Source organism: Cololabis saira, chromosome 14, assembly GCF_033807715.1.
Source record: "Cololabis saira isolate AMF1-May2022 chromosome 14, fColSai1.1, whole genome shotgun sequence".
NCBI lineage: Eukaryota > Metazoa > Chordata > Actinopteri > Beloniformes > Belonidae > Cololabis > Cololabis saira.
In genome coordinates, this window is record NC_084600.1 from 20,943,713 (window position 1) to 20,962,165 (window position 18,453).

General features: G+C 40.6%; 1 protein-coding gene across 1 annotated transcript; it reads left to right on the forward strand.

Moving 5' to 3' along the window:
• Positions 1-4,940: 4,940 nt before the first annotated feature.
• p2rx5 (purinergic receptor P2X, ligand-gated ion channel, 5) lies at positions 4,941-13,955 on the forward strand. Its single transcript, XM_061740100.1, has 12 exons — positions 4,941-5,246; positions 7,461-7,611; positions 7,812-7,883; positions 7,995-8,070; positions 8,566-8,650; positions 8,822-8,902; positions 10,516-10,657; positions 12,149-12,282; positions 12,390-12,483; positions 12,572-12,637; positions 12,704-12,792; positions 12,887-13,955. The coding sequence occupies exons 1-12, from the start codon at positions 5,116-5,118 to the stop codon at positions 13,137-13,139; spliced, it is 1,374 nt and encodes a 457-aa protein (XP_061596084.1). The 5' UTR covers positions 4,941-5,115; the 3' UTR covers positions 13,140-13,955.
• The last annotated feature ends 4,498 nt before the right edge of the window (positions 13,956-18,453 follow it).

Sequence of the window (18,453 nt, forward strand, 5' to 3'; positions counted from 1 at the left end):
CCATTTTTTTTGTTTGTTATATTTATATCTAAAATCTGGATGAATGACATTTTGTCCTGCAACATTGAGTAATTTTTATTTATAATGCACTTTACATTCCTGAGAATCTCAAAGTGCTAAAGTTTGATAATTTAAAAAAACGGGTAATAAAATCAAGGTAAGAGATAGACATGGGTAAAAAGAGAAAACAATTAAACAGCAACTAGGGGAAAAAACGGTACACGGTACAACATCAAATCATTGAGTTGGTCCACTTGAAATGTGAGATCTTGTTTTGGAGCCACTAGATGTCACTATCTTACTAGAAATTTCAGTCTGAAGTTTTCTCTAAGGACCATACATCAGTCTGGAAAGGTTGTGGTCTTATTCCGATATGGGCAAAAGTCTTGTTGAATAGGATGTTTAAGAATTACTACATTGGGCCAGTGGATTAGTGTTCAGTGAAATAAAATTACTCATCAGCACATCAATACAGTCAGAGGCTCAGAGCTAATGTACACAGCAGTGGGCTCTTCTGGCAGGTTATGGGCAAGTTGTTGCCCCTTCGACCCAAGTTGCAGAAAAATGAGCAACATTAATGACTGCACCTCCATATAGACCGTATAGCTGTCTACTGGGGAACTTTATTCTCCCGTTTGGCAACTAAATGTAAAATCATATGGGTGATAAATGGGCTGAAATGTGACAATTTGGATAAGGAATCCAATTTTAACTGATTAGTATGCAGGTGAGGGGAAAAAGTATTTCAAAAACTGTTGATGGGTAAAACAAATATTGCAATGTCTGGAGTTGAGGATGAACATAAACTGTCCTCGGTAATAGTTTTAAGCAGTGCAATATGTGTAAAATGCATTTGGAGAAACAGTACATACTAAGTATATACTTATAAAGTAAAAGTTATGCTCACTGTAAATTTAGACAATATGCATGTTAGTTTGAAGCTGTTCACTATAGTTATTGCAAAGTCATCTGAAAGTCTGAGTGAGTTTCAGGGTTATAAACTGTAGCTGAGCCATTCAGGTTACACGTAAATCACTGACCTGTCCCTCCACTGGGTTGGGAACTATTTTAATGCGAGTAATGATTTGCATTGTAAATTAGAGGAAACTTGAGGCCACCGCCCTTTTCAGTGTTTTTTCATTTAACATCGGTGGCCTATTTTACGTGTCTCTCAAACCATCTGCCTTTTCTGTCCTAAAAGCGTACCGTACTGTCAAGAGTATTTTTTACTGTTGGGATGCAGGAGGATCCTACCGGGCAAGAACAGTCATTGGTGAGTCATGTTCTTGCCCTTGAGGTGCCAGCAATCCTTTGTTGTGCCATGTGTTTGTGGAACGTAGCTTAGTTTCTACCATATACAGTATAAGTCTGTGTACTCCTCCCTGCACTGGACTGTGTTTACAATGCCATCCAGTATCTGTTTGGGTTTGTTCAGAGTGAGACAGCTTTTGCTGAGGGTGTTATGTTTGAAGTGAACCAGGAGAAGATCCATCTTCGTTTCTCAGACACTCCTGCCATTTATGGAATGATAACACTTGCTGATTTATGTGAAAACAGAATATGTTCCCTAAACCATATCAAAGCTAAACACATGTTACTGTAATCCTAAATGTCCTGCTGTGTCCTTGTTAGTATTTCTTTCACTTTATTTGCCTCTGATGTGATGTTTCCCATAATGATCTAGATGGGAGACATGGTTTCACCTTCCTGATCCCTTCTCTTTTTTGTATCACTGCACCATGATGGTAAGAACTGATGCCATCCAACCCAAGTTAATCCAAAAATGAACAAATGGATGGAACAAGCAGACCTGGAAATCAGCTGGAAAACCAACCTTACTTCAGTCCCTGCAAGGTAACTTTTTTAGCTTGACTGGGTTTAGTTTATGATAACCTATGATACTAAATAATCTGACTTTACACTCACCCGGATTAAATCTGTAAAAACAGCCTCATTTCAAATGCAGCTACCTAAACAACATCCAAAATGAAACCAGGTCTAGCTAATAGTGGGCCAAACAACTGCAGGGTCCAGCAGAGTTCTGCTAGTTCTTGTTTCAGCTCTAGGTTCAGTGTGGGCTGATTGACCCACACTGAGTAAGTCCAATGCTGGTAGGCTTGGCCATCTATGGTGGGTCGAACCTTGCTAGTGACAAGCTGGGCAACAGCTGGGCAACAGCTGGGCAACAGCTGGGCAACAGCTGGGCAACAGCTGGACAACAGCTGGGCAACAGCTGGGCAACAGCTGGGCAACAGCTGAGCTCTGGATTCAGCTGTGACAGCACTCATTTCATAGTCATTACAGTACCTTGAAATGAGGATGAATGTAAGATAATACTGTATAATTGTTTTACAACAATTCTTCATCAAGGTAAGTTTTGTACAGCCAGGAGAAAAACATAATGTTGAAGCAGAAAATCTCTTCCTGCTGTCAATTAGCCACACTGTACCAGCCAAGCCCCTTAATTTAGGCTCACCTTTATATCTGTGAGACATCATTAACTTTTTAACTTACTATATTTGACATGTCTGATCATTCTGAGAGGGATGGCACATCCAAATCTAAAGTAAGGCACTTCCTTTCACCACAAAATGGTGCTATTACCATTAGCACCTATGAGCATATGGATCTGTACAGAGTGGGACCCTGATCATCAGAGGAAATCTGAGTTCTCTCCAACACTGCATGCCAGAGCTACAGCAAACTGAATGGCCATGGCGAGTCATCATAATTCCCCACACCGCCAGCACTGCCACATTCAGTGTAGACAATGTTCTTTTTATCACAATGCTTTTTAAAGGTGTGAATCATCAGCGCCTGGTTCATCACACCAAGAGAAAAACATATGTAGAAGCAACAAATCGCTTCATGTTGTCATTTAGGCATAGTGTCACAGCCATGACCCTAAATGTTTGCTCACCCTTATTTCCGTGAGGCATCATCAACTTCTTCACCATTTTCTCAAAATGTTTGACTTTTCTCTGATCATTCTGCGAGGCAGGGCACATTCACACACTAACAATCTGGAGTCTTGGGTACAATTGGCCATTTTTGACTACTTTTAAATGTAGCTCTTTGGTTCTCTAAATCTCTTAGAAACGGGTTACCTTGCCTTGATATCATTTTTGGGATCATTTTTAGCACAACCTCACCTGAATGTACTTTTTCATTTCATTAAAACATCCATCCATCCATTTTTTATACCTGTTTTATCCTTTGCAGGGTCACAAGGGTCTGCTTGAGCCAGCTCATTACAGGCGAAAGGCAGGGGTTCACCCTGGATGGGATGGTAGTCTATCGCTGGGCCACATATAGGGACAGACAACCAGGCATACTCACACCTCTGGAGTATTTTGACTCGTAGGCATGTTTTTGGACTGTGGGAGGAAGCCGGAGTACCCATAAGGAATCCACGGGGAGAACAACCACCAAGCTGTCCCCTTAAGTATTAAAACATTGGCCCTAAAATTACACAAAATCTTGTTTGTTTTTTACTGTGAAAATGACAAACATGTTTCATGAACCATTTTATAGCTTAAAAATGAAACTACACATTTTAAATGTCAAAAACATTTAGAAAAATTTAGTAAAGTTATATACACCTTTTATATGAAAATGCCCATCCATGTCTATAAAATAATTTTACTCACCAAATGTTACGCACAGATCAGGTGGCACACCTGATGTGTGTGCAACATTTGGTGAGTATAATAATAATAACAACAACAAAAACAACAACAACTGCAATAATAATTACTACACACAACAAAATCCACCAAGATATGACTTCAGAAAAAAATGGATCAGAGCCCAGACAGCGATGCCCCCAAAGAAAAAAACAAAAACTTATGAATTGACTGAAAAAAAAAAAGGATTAAAAACAAAATGCACAGGAAATCCCCTCGGAATTTGGTGGAACTTAAACTTTTAGATGTGTTAAGTAGCTTCCACGAAACATCAGTTGGAAATCCGCCTCAAGGAAAATCCCCATTTGTAGAATTGCAATTTACTTCCAAATCCAAATACATGGACAGTGCATAATATTTTTTATGACAAATATTTTTTATGACAACATATATACGTTTTGTTTTTTTGTCATGTCAGTTCTCTCAACATCCACCTCCAGCGAGACATCAACACCTGCTCCAGATGAAGATGGCACTGTTACCAGTAAAAAAGGTTTGAGCATGTCAAATGACCCTGCACAATGGCCATGTGTCCTAGGCCATAATGAACTGTGCTCAATAGTGATAGTCATTTAAAAGAACATTAGTATTCAAAGCCACACATTACCTGTATGACGAGTTGGCATGAACTCCAGATGATATACAGTATATGTTTATACAGTAAACATATACTATGTTTACTGTTTATATTCATTGTTATTTAAAGTACTTAATTGTTATTTTTATTACAGTGTTGGTATTTACAGAAACTTTAGTGTGAACATTTGGAATAAAAAACAAAATTTCATAAAGTTTTCGTTGGTGTCAGTTTATTATAACATAACGGTGATGAACGCTGGTTTGAGGGGCCCCCTAGAAATCTTTGCCTAGGGCCCCAACAGACCCTAGAATCGCCTCTGCATGCACTATCAACTCTTCTCAAGTGAACCCCCACCCCATCCCACACCCTCAACCCCACCCATGAAAAGAAGATGAAGTACCAAGAACAGCACGTTGTCTGGCTTAAAGAAGGATAACTATCAGCCTCATTAGTTTAACATCAGAACACACCAGATAAATCACCCAAAGTGGGGAAAAAAGAGCAACTATAAACTCGACAAGGATTTGCTCCCCTGTGTTTTTTTTGTTTCCCCTTCTTTTGCACTCCTACAGTTTAATAGACTATGCAATGACATCAAACGCGTCTGTGAGGTGTAGTGGACGTGGAGGTCCTGCAGCCCCTGTCCCAGTGTGGGTTTGTCCGTGGCAAGTGAAGCAGCCGCACGTATCAAGGCTGATTTATGGTTCCGCGTCGTTGCGCGACGCCGCGTACCCTACGCCGTACCCTACGCCGTAGGCTCTGCGTCGATTTAACGCGGGACCATAATTCAGGGTTCAGCAGGGAGACCAGGAGCCGCCGTGCCACTCGAGTTGCGTGTGCGGGGCAGAAATGGCAACCTGGGGGGCTTTCTGCGTTGGTCTGCTCAACTACAAGACGGGGAAAATTGTCATCGCCGAAAACAGGAGAATTGGAATTTTATTCCGGATCTATCAGCTGGCCGTGCTGGGATACATAATTGGGTGAGCACGCAATAAAGAAATAGAAGGTGATTCAGAAAGTTAAATATAGCGTGTGCGAGGTTTTTACTTTGCGCCAGGCGCTGAGGTGACAGAGCTGGTTTTCACTTTTTTCATTTGCGTGTCTTAAAAAGAGTTGTTGGTTTCTGGTGAAGTTATTTATGCCGCCTTTCAGCTTGTCACGGTTCCCCTTCAGTCTTCTGAGGAAAAGACTGGAATGAATGAGGAATAATGAAATGACCTTACTTGTCTGTAAGTTAAGTCAAAGCGTAAAATGACAATTGACGCAGTAACAGCATAGTTATAAAGTTATAAAGTTATAAAGTTATATTTTATTTACTTAAAATTGCAAATACTTCTCCTGTCCAGACTAACTGTTTTCACTGTCATGCATTTGCTGCTGCAGCCATGCAAATAATTTAAAACTAGCTCCACAAAAGAGTCTTGATAAAAGAGTCACAACTTAAATCTTTGACTTTGAAGGGGACATTTGATGACAAAAATTAAAGGTTGCCTGCATGAGAGATAATATATTTGAATTTCTCAATTGGCAACCCACTCAAAAACTTTGACATAACAGAAATCTGTCACTTTGTTTTGGGGCCACCTAGATCTGAAAACACGTCCTGCATACTTTCAGGATTTGTGACGTCAGAGACCAAGACTACAGTATAATTATCCAGAATATTAATTTTCATCCCCAACCAATTTGACACCATGCTGTTCCTCCGAAACGTGTTGCTCAAAGCTATTCTACAAACCTTAAAAGACACACTCCTCTAAAGAGAGGGGTGGAATGTAAGTGACCTATCCTTAAGCCCCCCCTCTAATGCAGATGTGCCAATGATTGTTGACCATCAGTTTCACAAGAACCTGAACTCAGACATCTGTAGTTTTCAGCTCCATAGAAAAAACAGTGGAAGACTTCACCATGGAAGACTCTTGTTTTCTTTAAGGCGTTTTATTAATTCTCTTTGTAATATCCTGCTGGTATGCATAAAAGAGGTTTTGTGCTTCAACACTTTCCCCCACAGGCCAAAGTAGAGATTGATTTATAGTGAACTTGATCTACTTTCAAAGTCAGAACTTGGAGTAAGTTACCCGCCAACTGCCAAATGTAGGATGTTTGGTGTTTGTTTGTCAGCTGTCTTGCAATGGAAGTAATTGTGTTTTGAAGATCCTGTCCCAACGGGTTTGTCCGTTGCATGAAAAGTGACCCGTTTTACAGTATATATCAGGGACATGAGGAGCTGTTGCTGTGGAAGTAGTTTTCCTCATCAATAGGGATGGGAATCGAGAACTGGTTCTTGTTTGGAACCGGTTCCCAGTGTTTCAATTCTTTGGAATCATTTGCAAATTAATTTCCATTCAACTGGTAAACATGGCACCCAAGTGATACAGACCCTCGAAAGTCTGGTTACATGTCAGTAAAAAAAGATGACAACAGGGCAACTAGCCATACTTGCCAAGTAAATATTTTGTCAAAGGACATTTATGCACACAGCATGCAATAACAATCAATGAATATTGTGTTTTCGATCCGCTCCGGATCAACGTCAGTAACTCTCAGCCCAGCAGCAGCAGCAACGTTCTCATGTCCTTGGCTAATAATACTGCAGGTAACTAATTAACTAAGGAACACTGCCTATCATATTAGTGCCATTTGCCTTCATTGTTGTCCTTTTTTTCCAAATGTGAATCAATAAGGGAATCGATTAAAAAAACCAACAGTTAAGCAGAATCAAAAATGGAATTAGAATCATAAAAATAATATCAATTCCCATCCCTACTCATCAGAGTGATCCAGTCTGCACCACAAACATATATAGTGCAATTCCAGGCAAATAAGTCAGCGAAATGTCTGACGGATTCTGAAACAATGATTTTTACATGAAAAGGTTATGCAGTTATTGTCTTAAACTGGATGCTATGTGCAGAACTGTAAAGACGTGGAACGAAAAAAACAAACCTTTTGAACTGTATAGATCTTAACATACTATTAAGATCTGTGGAAATGGTGTAAACTTGTTAACAAAGGGCTTAATATGTCTCCTTTAACCTTGGTTCAACCCTGGGACACAGGATCAGAACCAAGCTTCTCAACGAGGGGATAGAGAAACGACCAGCCATGCTCCTCCAAATGTTCAAAAGAGTTAAAATAATTAAGAAAATGTGTGAAAATAATAAAGAATAAAAAAGATACACTTGATGTCTTAGGTGGGTGTTTGTTGTAAAGAAAGGCTACCAAGAGCGAGAGGAGGCCATCCAGACGTCTGTCATCACCAAACTCAAAGGTGTCACTCTGACCAACACCTCGGAGACCGGGCCTTACCTGTGGAGTGCTGAGGATTACGCCATACCCCCAAATGTGAGCCTGTCCCTCTCTTTCTCCGAGTCTCCTGCAGGCGAGACAGATTATCAGGCTGTTAGAAGTCTGTTTTGCCATATATCGTTAACTTCAGCTTCATCAATCTCAACAGATTTAACAATATTGAACTTCTGCTTGATTGTAATTGGTTTAACCTTTTGCGTGTCCACCTCTCTGTTGGGACCTAATTTCATTTCAAGGGCGAGCAGGTGTTTTTCATAGTGACAAATTACATAGAGACCCCCAATCAGAGGCTGGGTTTCTGCGCGGAGGTGAGCATCCAAAGGAACCTTTCTCTTTCTTTAGAGCACCATTTGTTTCCACTCTCCATCTTAATTTGTAAATAATGTAATGTAATCTGTACACTAACACTCTCTCCGCAGAGTTTCAAAGTGCCGAATGGACGATGTCAAAGCGACGATGACTGCCTTGAAGGAGATACAGTAATAGCTGGTCACGGTGAGTGCCGTGAAAACTATGACCATCCAGAATCTGAATAGGATTTAAACCTCTTCACAGCACTTGACATGAAGCAGAAAGTAAACTTATTTGTTACTAATTGCTTTGATTAAGGCCTTCTCTGAACTCAAGTGCAACCTTCCACTAATAAGATTACTTACAGTTGTGTTTACCCGTTACTTATACAGAAATTATAACCCATCCAAGGCTTGAAAGTCTTCATGGTCTATATATTTACACGTAGGAGTTGTGTAAAAAACATGGAACAATACATGTCTCCTTTACAAGTATCGTCTCACTTACAAACCTAAAAGCAACATTTCACAGACAGTATGTCACTGTTACAACTGTAAAGACAATGCTATTACAGAGTTATTACAAGGAAACTGTTCATGTTTGTTATAATGATCAACACAGTTCTTTAAAATCCACTTTTCTGGTCTGGTTTTTTTGGAAGTGATTTTCTTTGAGGCTTGACTCTGCTCTCTCTGTTAGGAATAAAGACGGGCTTGTGCCTGAACAGCACCGGGACCTGTGAGATTAACGCCTGGTGTCCAGTTGAGAACAAGAGCAGACCCCCGTAAAAATTTCTATTTGCCATATTCTGTCATTTTATTAACACTCCTCATGTGGAATTAGATATTTTTTACACACTTTCTCTATTTAACACCAATACAACCTTTTGGTTTAAATTATATTGTTTGGTTCACAAAGCCATCTGTCTTTCTTTTTCTCTTTCTTAAATTTCCAGTGAACCCTTGCTGAGTGAAGCAGAAAACTTCACCATCTATATCAAGAACTTCATCAGGTTCCCAAAGTTTGAATTCTCCAAGTGAGTAGGCATAAGTGTCGACGGATCGCTGGTGTGCCTGTGGTTTCAAGGCATCGTAGCGTTGAACGAGATGGGGGATACACATGCTCCAATGGCTGCTTTAAATAGCTTTAGGAGCACAGAGAGCCTTCTATTTATACCGGGGCTGTGCATTGCGCTCGATGAGACAGTGACACAGTCATCCGAGACGTCCTTGACAACAGCGCTTGCACCAGACAGGTGTCAGATCAGACGGGGCTTGCTCAGGGAGCTGCATCACTGCCACGTAACGTGTTCACGTCCTGCAGGAGATCAGAGCGATGCAGCAAGCCATGACTGATTCATCAGTCAGGATCTCCTAATTACACAACCATCTCTCTCAAGCTTCCTGGCTAATCTTGATATGCTTATGCTCAATAGGGGATGATGGGTAATATAATCCCTTGTATCCAAAGTCGCTGGCAACTATGCACATCATACATTGAGACTTATCCAGTTACGCTCTATTCTCAGTGTCGGACACTGTTGGTGGGATTTGACTGACACTAGCATGCTGTGCATGCTGCCGCTGGAGTGTGTATTAAAGGCAAAGCTTGTCAAGCAGAGGCTTTCAAGTGGCACCACTCAAACTCAGAGGACAGGATAAGCGGTTTTAAAGTGGTGGATGCAGCAGAAGGCCTCAAGCTGGTGTTAGTCAGTTGTTCCAGGTGAACCACCTTCACCTCTGGACAGGTCTGCAGGTCTGGCCCACGGCTGCAGTCCAGCCGCTGCTGTTGCTGCTCCGGCTGAGTCAACAGTCCGGCCGCAGCCAGGGACGGGTGGAGTTCGGCTGAATGTCTGGCATTCTGGTAAGGTGTAACGGGTAACAGCCAGGGTTGTTCTTTCCACTCAAGATGCCAAGATGATGTTACCCATAGCGCAGAAGAATGGGCTTCAACACCACTCTTCAAAAATCTATGAGTAGCGTCTCAGGAGGGTTTTTCAAGATGACAAAGTGCCATGAAGTAATAAACTGTTGTCACTACAGACAGCAATGGTTTTAGCCAATAATAGGGACAGAAGATAACAATAGCTAGAGACCGTGCTTTCTGAAAGTAATTAAATACGCCTTCAAAGTAACTGAAACTGATGTTTTATCATGAAAAAACTACTTTGAGCTGCTTTAATTGATAGTACAAAAACTAACTTCATTACAGATGCAGAATTTAAGAGGAAAACAATGCAACGTTGTGGTTAAGTAGGTGTCCAGGTAAAAGTCTGCAGCCTGCAGTAAAGACACACCATCATTTCAGTTTGGACAGCTGTACTTAGATGTGCACCTTATACAACAAATCTTTGTGGTTAGTTTCTGCGGTGCTGGACACCTACATTGAATCTCTCCAGCTGACCAGAAAGGAGCAGAAAACTCGTTCTACAGATCATGAAGGGCAAATTGTCGTGACTGTCCTCCTCATATATAAGTATCTTCACACTTGAACCTCAGATGAATCAGTTCAAGACTTCCAGGCTCACAGTTAACAGGGTATCATGTACATTTAACTGCCGAAATACCAAAATGTCCAGCCATTTATGGAAAGATGGAAGACTCACTTGACTCACATTTCACAATCACATCTGCTTTCTTTACCTCTCAGGTCCAACGTCCTTGAAACCTCAGATGAGCACTACCTGAAGAAGTGCTCCTTTGACAGAGAGAATCACCCTTACTGCCCCATCTTCCGCCTCAGGGATCTGGTCAGCAACACTGGACATGAGTTCCAGGACATGGCTTCTAGGGTAAAATCCACCAGCCCAGATTGTGTATCAGAGTGATGACAGTTCCTGACTTTCTCACAGTTTTAGGAAAATCTCTTTGGGAGTACAGTAATAAGTGCAGAATAACTCAAATCAAAGCATCTGTTTAATCACACCTTTTACTAACAATGATGGGTTACTACTTGGAAGAGAATTATCAGAAAGGCGTGTCCTGGTTATTCGTGGTGCATTTACTTGAGCAGATGGAGTGGGTGGGAAACAACCCTGCACTGAAAAGGAGAAAAAAACTTCAGTCTGCATTAGAACCTGAAGACGACAGTTTGTCTTTGTTTTTCTCTCTGTGTTTCCTGTTAACAGCCAATCATTCATAGCCTGCCTGAAATATTAAAACGAAGTGTGTAATCGCCAAACAAGTGCAGTTCAGGTGTCTCTTAAAAAAAAAAAGGTCAGTTCTGGTCCAAAACAGCAGTTTCTCTCTCCAAGCAGATGTAAAGATTAGATTGGACTAATACATTACCTATTCCACTGGAACCCGCTTTGTCTCCAAACATTCAACACAAACATTAAAGTAATGAAATTCTTTAAAACATAAATTTTGTTTGAAGATATTGAAATAGAGCTGAGTTATAACTTGAATTAACATAAAAATAGATTCAGGGATTTAAATGTAACAAAGATTCACACTGAAGTTTCAAATTACACCTTGACAGCAACTGAGTGGATTACTTTGAAGAACAAGAAAGTTGTTGCTGTTTTCATCTTTTCTTAAACAGGCACAAAAAAAAAAAGAATCCCTCCGAAAAATTTAATAATTGTATTTCAAATGTTTTTTAAAGTCTAATTCCAAAACACATTTAAAAAATATTTTTGGAAGTATGCCTGACACGTCTTTCCAGGATACGTGACGATAAAGAAGCCACATGAGAAAAAATACATTATATTTTCATTAAAGATGAGGATTTCCAAAGTAATAAAACTATTACGGATGTTTTCACTTCCTTTTATGTCAAGCACTGAAAAAGAAAAATGACAGTCCTCTTCCTGACACCTTAGACTCCCAACAAGTTTCTCATGAAATATACAACTTTGTACATTTTAAAGGAAGCTGAACTGGAAATGTAAGCACTTCCATTCTCCAGGTCCCTCTCTGCTGTGCTTCAGTGCCAGTCATTGGCATCTTTTACCGAGTGCGCTTGTCTTTTATTTATTGTTTTCATTCAGGCAGGGGGGTCGTTGAAAGTTAAGTTGAAGCCCCAGAAGTAGCTAGAGGAACCAGAATTTTCTGTCTCATGTATTACACTCATAGTGGCTTGTTATGAAAATATCATAAAAAAGGTGTTAACAATCTGCAAATACTGCAATGTCTATTAAGTCGACCACCTTATTAAATCTCTTATGGATGAGCTCAGATGTCCTTTCCAATCCACATGTTGTGTTTTTCATTTATGACTGTGTGTGCACTTGTTGGGTGTCGTGAGCACGAGGTATTTACGTAATGTTTCTGCTCATCAGGGCGGCTCGGTTGGTATTCTCATTGAGTGGAACTGTGACCTGGATAAGGACTACTCCAAGTGTAACCCACAGTACAGCTTCACACGCTTGGACTTGAACACCAACAACTCAGTAACATCAGGATACAACTTCAGGTCTGCCCTGTCGGGCATTAAACTGTCCGTCTGCTGCGTCCTTGCTTTTGTTTTCTGCTCTTGTTTTCTGTGATCAAGTAGGTTTTATTTTATTCTTCCCCCCACAGATATGCCAGGTACTACCAGGATCAAAACGGAGAGACCTATCGCACTCTGTATAAAGTGTACGGGATCCGCTTTGATATAATGATCAATGGCAAGGTACAGCAAGCATACAAGCACTTATCTCCTAAACAAAGGACATGGTGCCAGAAACAAACTTGGAATACATGTTTTTGTTATTTTGCAGGCAGGGAAATTCAATATTGTTCCCACAATAATTGCTATCGGCTCAGGCCTGGCTCTGATGGGTTTGGTAAGTAATTAATTAATTTATATTGGTCATGGAATATAGATTATTGATTTTAGTTTTGTCTTTCAGGGAGCCTTTGTGTGTGATATGATACTACTATACATGATGAACACAAGCTCCTTCTACCGAGATAAGAAGTTTGAAATCATAAACTTCAAGTATGACTCAGTGAATATGCACAAACATTACATTTTAAACTCTAATCACAACAATCTTATCCACGATTCTTTCCTACTTTTACGTGTGCAACAGGAAAGAGCGGACCAAATCCAAGAATGGAAAAGAAGGACACCGGGAAAGGAGATCCAGGAAACCGGCTACAGAGATAGATGTTGTGAACTCCATCAAGAATCCAGAGGAAGCTGAACTCACAGTGGAGAGTCAGGCGCCTGTGGACAAGAGAGGTCCCACCGTCCCACGAAACACAGGCCAGAGATACCCTACTGTTTCGTCTCATAAAGGTGCAGAGCCGAAGCATCATATCACATTCGCTTCACAGAACTAAGGTTATAGGCAGACACGGTCAAACATCCTGCAGATGTTTGTGTTGCACTGCAGGACGTGGGTCCCAAAGTCAGACTGTTGTCCTCTTCTCACCTGTCAGCACACTCCACAACATGAGTGATGCTTGCACTGACTGAAGGCATGCTGGTCCAGAGAACTGTCAGCGCTGTGCACCGCGCATAAGGCACCAGGACACGCATGAGAGCAGAAAGGTGAAAACATTAGGTCCATTTATAGTCATTTACGATGAAACTTGAAAATCCAAATAAACTACAGATGATGCCGTTTCACAAACTGAGGAATTAAATGTTTATATGAATATTTTATCACTCTATAAGCACCATTTCTAATTTCATTAATACAAGGTTTTATTTTTGCCCTTTAGTGATAGCAAAAACTTCTAAAATTTCTGTAGAATATACTTCAATACGATAAACACTTGATAAATCTCTTTGAACAATATGTAGGAAAATACCTGAATGTTTTCAGTTGTGGTTTTATAGATGAACACACAACGTTGTGTAAAGAGCATTCATGTGTACTGTGTAACACCGCTGCTATTTTTTCTGCAATATGTTCAGTTATGGTCGTGCCGATTCCTGACTTTGACGTCAGCTTTGCAGTTGCCATGATACACAATGCCGTGACAGGATACACAACATACAACCTGTGAAACTGAGGAAAGCAGCCCATCATTTGAGCGTACTGTGAAGGGACTTGTCCATTGTGATGATGTTCTGGTTGAGTTCAGGGATTCCCTGTCCTTTCTGCCGTTGCTGTCTCTATTTATTAAATGTACTTTATTGTTAGAAATAAATGTGATTGTCATGTTGATTTCATGATAAGACAGTTATCCTGCCTAGGACAAACAAATGAATAAAAGATATCTACAAACATCTTATAGGGAGGCATTTATTCCAACCAGTAATCACAGCTTTCGTTGTCTAACTACGTTTTGTACATGAAAATAAACTGACACCTTGCTAGAATGTTATGAGCTAATCTACCGTACATTATAATGGTGGTTACTATCATGGTGTGGATGATATCCAGCACAGAGCAAGAATTACAAGCTTTAGTCGAGAGTCACCGGTAAATGTGGGTCAAGAAGAAAAGAAATAATTAATATCACATACTCAACAGCACACATCTGAATCTGAAAAACGTGTTATAATAGTGCCTATCTACAAACAGCAGGGCAGATAATTCTAATCATTTATGTAGTATTATTCAAATGTTTCAGTGATATCTGTTTTAGATCATCTTAATACACATGCACCATTCCGTACAAGAAAGTCCAGAACAGAATGTAAGTAAAAAGACCTCCGACGAGGCCTCCGGTGAAGAGAAGCCGTCGCGATTTGAAGCATTTGTTCCACCGCCGTCCAGCCTTGAGGATGAGCAGCAGAGAGAGGAGAAAGGATGCGAGCAAATAAAATATGAAGCCGTAAAGTCCCGTCAGGCCAAGGATGCCAGCTGTTGCTCCGGACAGAGCGGACACAGAGGTGCGGCAGTAGTCCAGCACGGCAGCGTTCCCCCTCACGGCTATCTCGCTGATGAACTGTGGTCCCTCACGCTTGGCCGCAACTGCTGCCATCTCAGCTGTGGTCGGCTACCACGGGAAGGTGCTTCTGTAACAGGAGGGATATTAACATGTTTATAACAGAGCAGGTTAGATGACTCAAATCCAGCTCATATTACTGGAGACTTCTATGTTCCTTACTTTTAGAGCTTATCACTCCACTGCAATCATAGACGTACAGCTACAGATTTGATGTAGAACTTTGCGATAAGATCACAATATCAAAAGCACAGTTACAGGCTTCAACATTATTAGTTCCTTCTGAAGAAATGATGTGTGTCACAAGTTCCTCAATACATTAATGGCTGGAACATGGTTTGGGTAAAAATAACACAAAAATAGAGTGCAAAAAGCATCATTTTCAACCACGCTTTCAGGGCGCTTAAACTTAAACTTAAACTTTATTTATTTGTATAGCGCCAAATCATACAATATAAAATGCAACACATGGTGCTTTACATGCAGAATAAAATAACAATAAAAAACACAATTTAAAACATTCCATACGACCCCACCCCCCACGCGTACACACACACTCACTCACACTCATATACCTGTGCACACACTCACACGCCCACACCCACACACACACACACACAATAAGTGGACTGGTGACATGGCTTAGCACTAACGATCCAGGTGAGGAAAACACTACCTATGGGTGGCCGTCCACACCGAGAGGCATCACCGACCACGACCACCAGAAGCATCCCCACAGAGACCCCCCCAACCCGGACAGACCGGGGCAGACCCCACACAGAAGGTGGAGCCCCCCCCCAGCTACCCAGGCCTGAGGGATCCCCATGACGACACCCCCATGGGCGGAGCAGACACACCTCCCAGTGTGAACGACCCCCCTGAGGAAACACTGGAGCTAAAAACTAAAAGATTAAAAGAAAGTAAAAAATGCCTAAAAGTGTAAAATTTTAGAGAAATATATATAAAACTTAAGATGAATAAAAAATAACATAAAGTAAAAAGTCACTAAAATGGATTAAAGTTTTAGAGATGATAAAAGAGCTAAAGAAGTACACACAATACATAGCTAAAAACACTAGGTAAATGAGATCAGATAAAAGCCAAACTAAAAAGGTGTGTCTTGAGCCTCCTTTTAAAAATATCAACATTCTCTGCGGCCCTGAGGTTCTCTGGCAGGCTGTTCCATAAAGAGGGGCCATAATGGCTGAATGCAGCCTCACCGTGGGTTTTGGTCGCGGTTCGGGGAATGGTTAAAAGGCCGGTACCTGAGGACCTCAGGGTCCGGGAGGGTTGATACAGTAAAAGCAGATCAGATAAATAAGATGGCCCAAGACCGTTAAGACACTTAAAAACCAGTAAAAGAACCTTAAAATCAATCCTGAAACGGACGGGGAGCCAATGCAGCGATTTTAAAACAGGTGTAATGTGCTCCCGCCCTCTGGTCCTCGTCAGCACGCGAGCGGCTGAGTTCTGTAATAGCTGTAGGTTATTAATACTCTTTTTAGGAAGACCAGAGAGCAGGGCATTACAATAATCTAAACGACTAGAGATAAAAGCATGAATCAGCACCTCCGTGCTGGCCTGAGAGAGAAACGGGCGGACTCTGGCTATGTTCTTAAGATGGTAAAAACCTATTTTCGTGATATTCTTTATGTGTGGAATAAAAGTGAGCTCAGAGTCAAAAATAACACCCAGGTTCTTTACACGTTGCGAAGGTTTAAAATCTTGTAGTTTTGGTAAAAGTTTCTCTCTCCGGCCTTCAGGACCAATAACTAAAACCTCTGTTTTGTCCTGGTTGAGCTGTAGGAAATTATCTGCCATCCATGACTTAATATCTAAAATACAGTTAAAAAGGGCATCAAGTGGCCCTGTGTCATCAGGAGACACGGCAATGTACAGCTGTGTGTCGTCAGCGTAACTGTGGAAGCTGATGCCGTGTCTCCTGATGACGTCCCCCAAGGGAAGCATGTAAAGGTTAAAAAGAAGCGGACCTAAAATTGACCCTTGGGGGACCCCACACTTAATTTCATGCATTCTGGAGGAACATGTATCCAAACTTACAAAGAAAGATCGATCTGTGAGATAGGAGCGGAACCAGTTAAAAACAGTACCAGAGAGGCCCACCAGGTGCTTCAGTCTGTTTAATAAAATGTGATGGTCTACTGTATCGAAGGCGGCACTAAGATCCAGTAGAACCAAGACTGTCAGTTTGCGGTTATCTAAATTGCACCTGATGTCATTTAAAATCTTTAAAAGGGCTGTCTCGGTGCTGTGGTTCATCCTAAAGCCAGACTGAAATTTCTCTGAAATATTGTTTCTTATTAAAAAATAATTTACTTGGTTAAAAACCAGCTTTTCTAGCTTTTCTTTGCGCTGTGCAAAGCAGCCAGTTTTAAGGCGTACACAGAGTGTAGTTGTTCAGTAACTGGGGTTTTCAATAATCACTCCCATCTAGGGCTGTTCGATTAATCGATTTTAAATCGTAATCGCGATTATGTAATTAGAACGATGTTAAAACGTGAAACTCGTAAAATCGATTTTTCACTTTTTTTTTTTTTTTTTACCTTGTCTGCACACATATTAATGATTGATACCATATTAATGATTGACGGAAATACCTCTCAATACCTGCGACAAGTGCCCCATCAGAGAGGCTCTTTAGTGTAGGAGGGGGCGTTGGAACATGCCACCGGGCATCCCTCAAGCCAGATGCCGTAGACCGGCTCGTGTTCCTTGCAAAAAACTTGCAAATGTGAATAGCAAATGTAATGACTGACATTACACACCTATACCTCCTTCATGGGTTGCATTATTATTTAGCATGCAAAGACCCAGTTTAGTTTGATTAGAAAATGTCTTGTTTTATTTAATTGGAAATGATTTGCTGATTTTTTTTTTTTCCAGAGATAAAACTTTATATTTTATTATATTTTTTAAAACTTTTTTTCAACTTATTTTACAGAGTTTTGCACTTTATTCATTCATTTTTGGTTTAATAAAAGCAAAGTTTGCACTTAAAGCCCAATGGGGCAAATGTTCAATAAAAAAACTGCATATTTGAAATCATTTCTTTGCCTTTTGTCAATTCACAAAATAATCGTAATCGAAAATCGGATTTTGAGAGAAAAAAAATAATAGAGATTTTATTTTTGGGCAAAACCGAACAGCCCTACTCCCATCTGAGGTAAAGCAAACACACCAAAACACCTGGGGAAAGATGGAGGTTGGATATTTTTTATAGGGTCTGTGTGATGCTGCAGGACCTCGCAGACTTGAACATTGATTGAGTGACTTTAGATCTGGGTGTCAAAAACAAAGTGACAGATTATGTTATGGAGGAGATTTTATTTTGGTAGCTACTTTAGACAATCAAATAGCTTTAGCTAAAATAATCTAAAAACCATATGCATTGGTTATTATAGTATAATAATGAAACATAATAATCTTGTTGATAATGTTATGTTTTTAGGAAAGTAAGTAATGTTCTTAGGCTGCATTTGACTCTGTTAATAAGCACATTTGTACAAGATGTTCAGGGTGAAAGGGCGTCAGCTTAGCTACGGGCTCAGATCATAAGTAGCTCTGCAGATCAAAACAGTAGCTTTATAGTGACACAAGCATACAACGAAACAAACAGTGCAGGCCCTAACCCCCGGACTGATTTAAACACCGAGACCGGCGGAGACGTGTTGAAATGCGGCTAACGCGTTAGCATCGTTAGCCGCGTCGCTGACAGGTAATTCAGTCACTTACC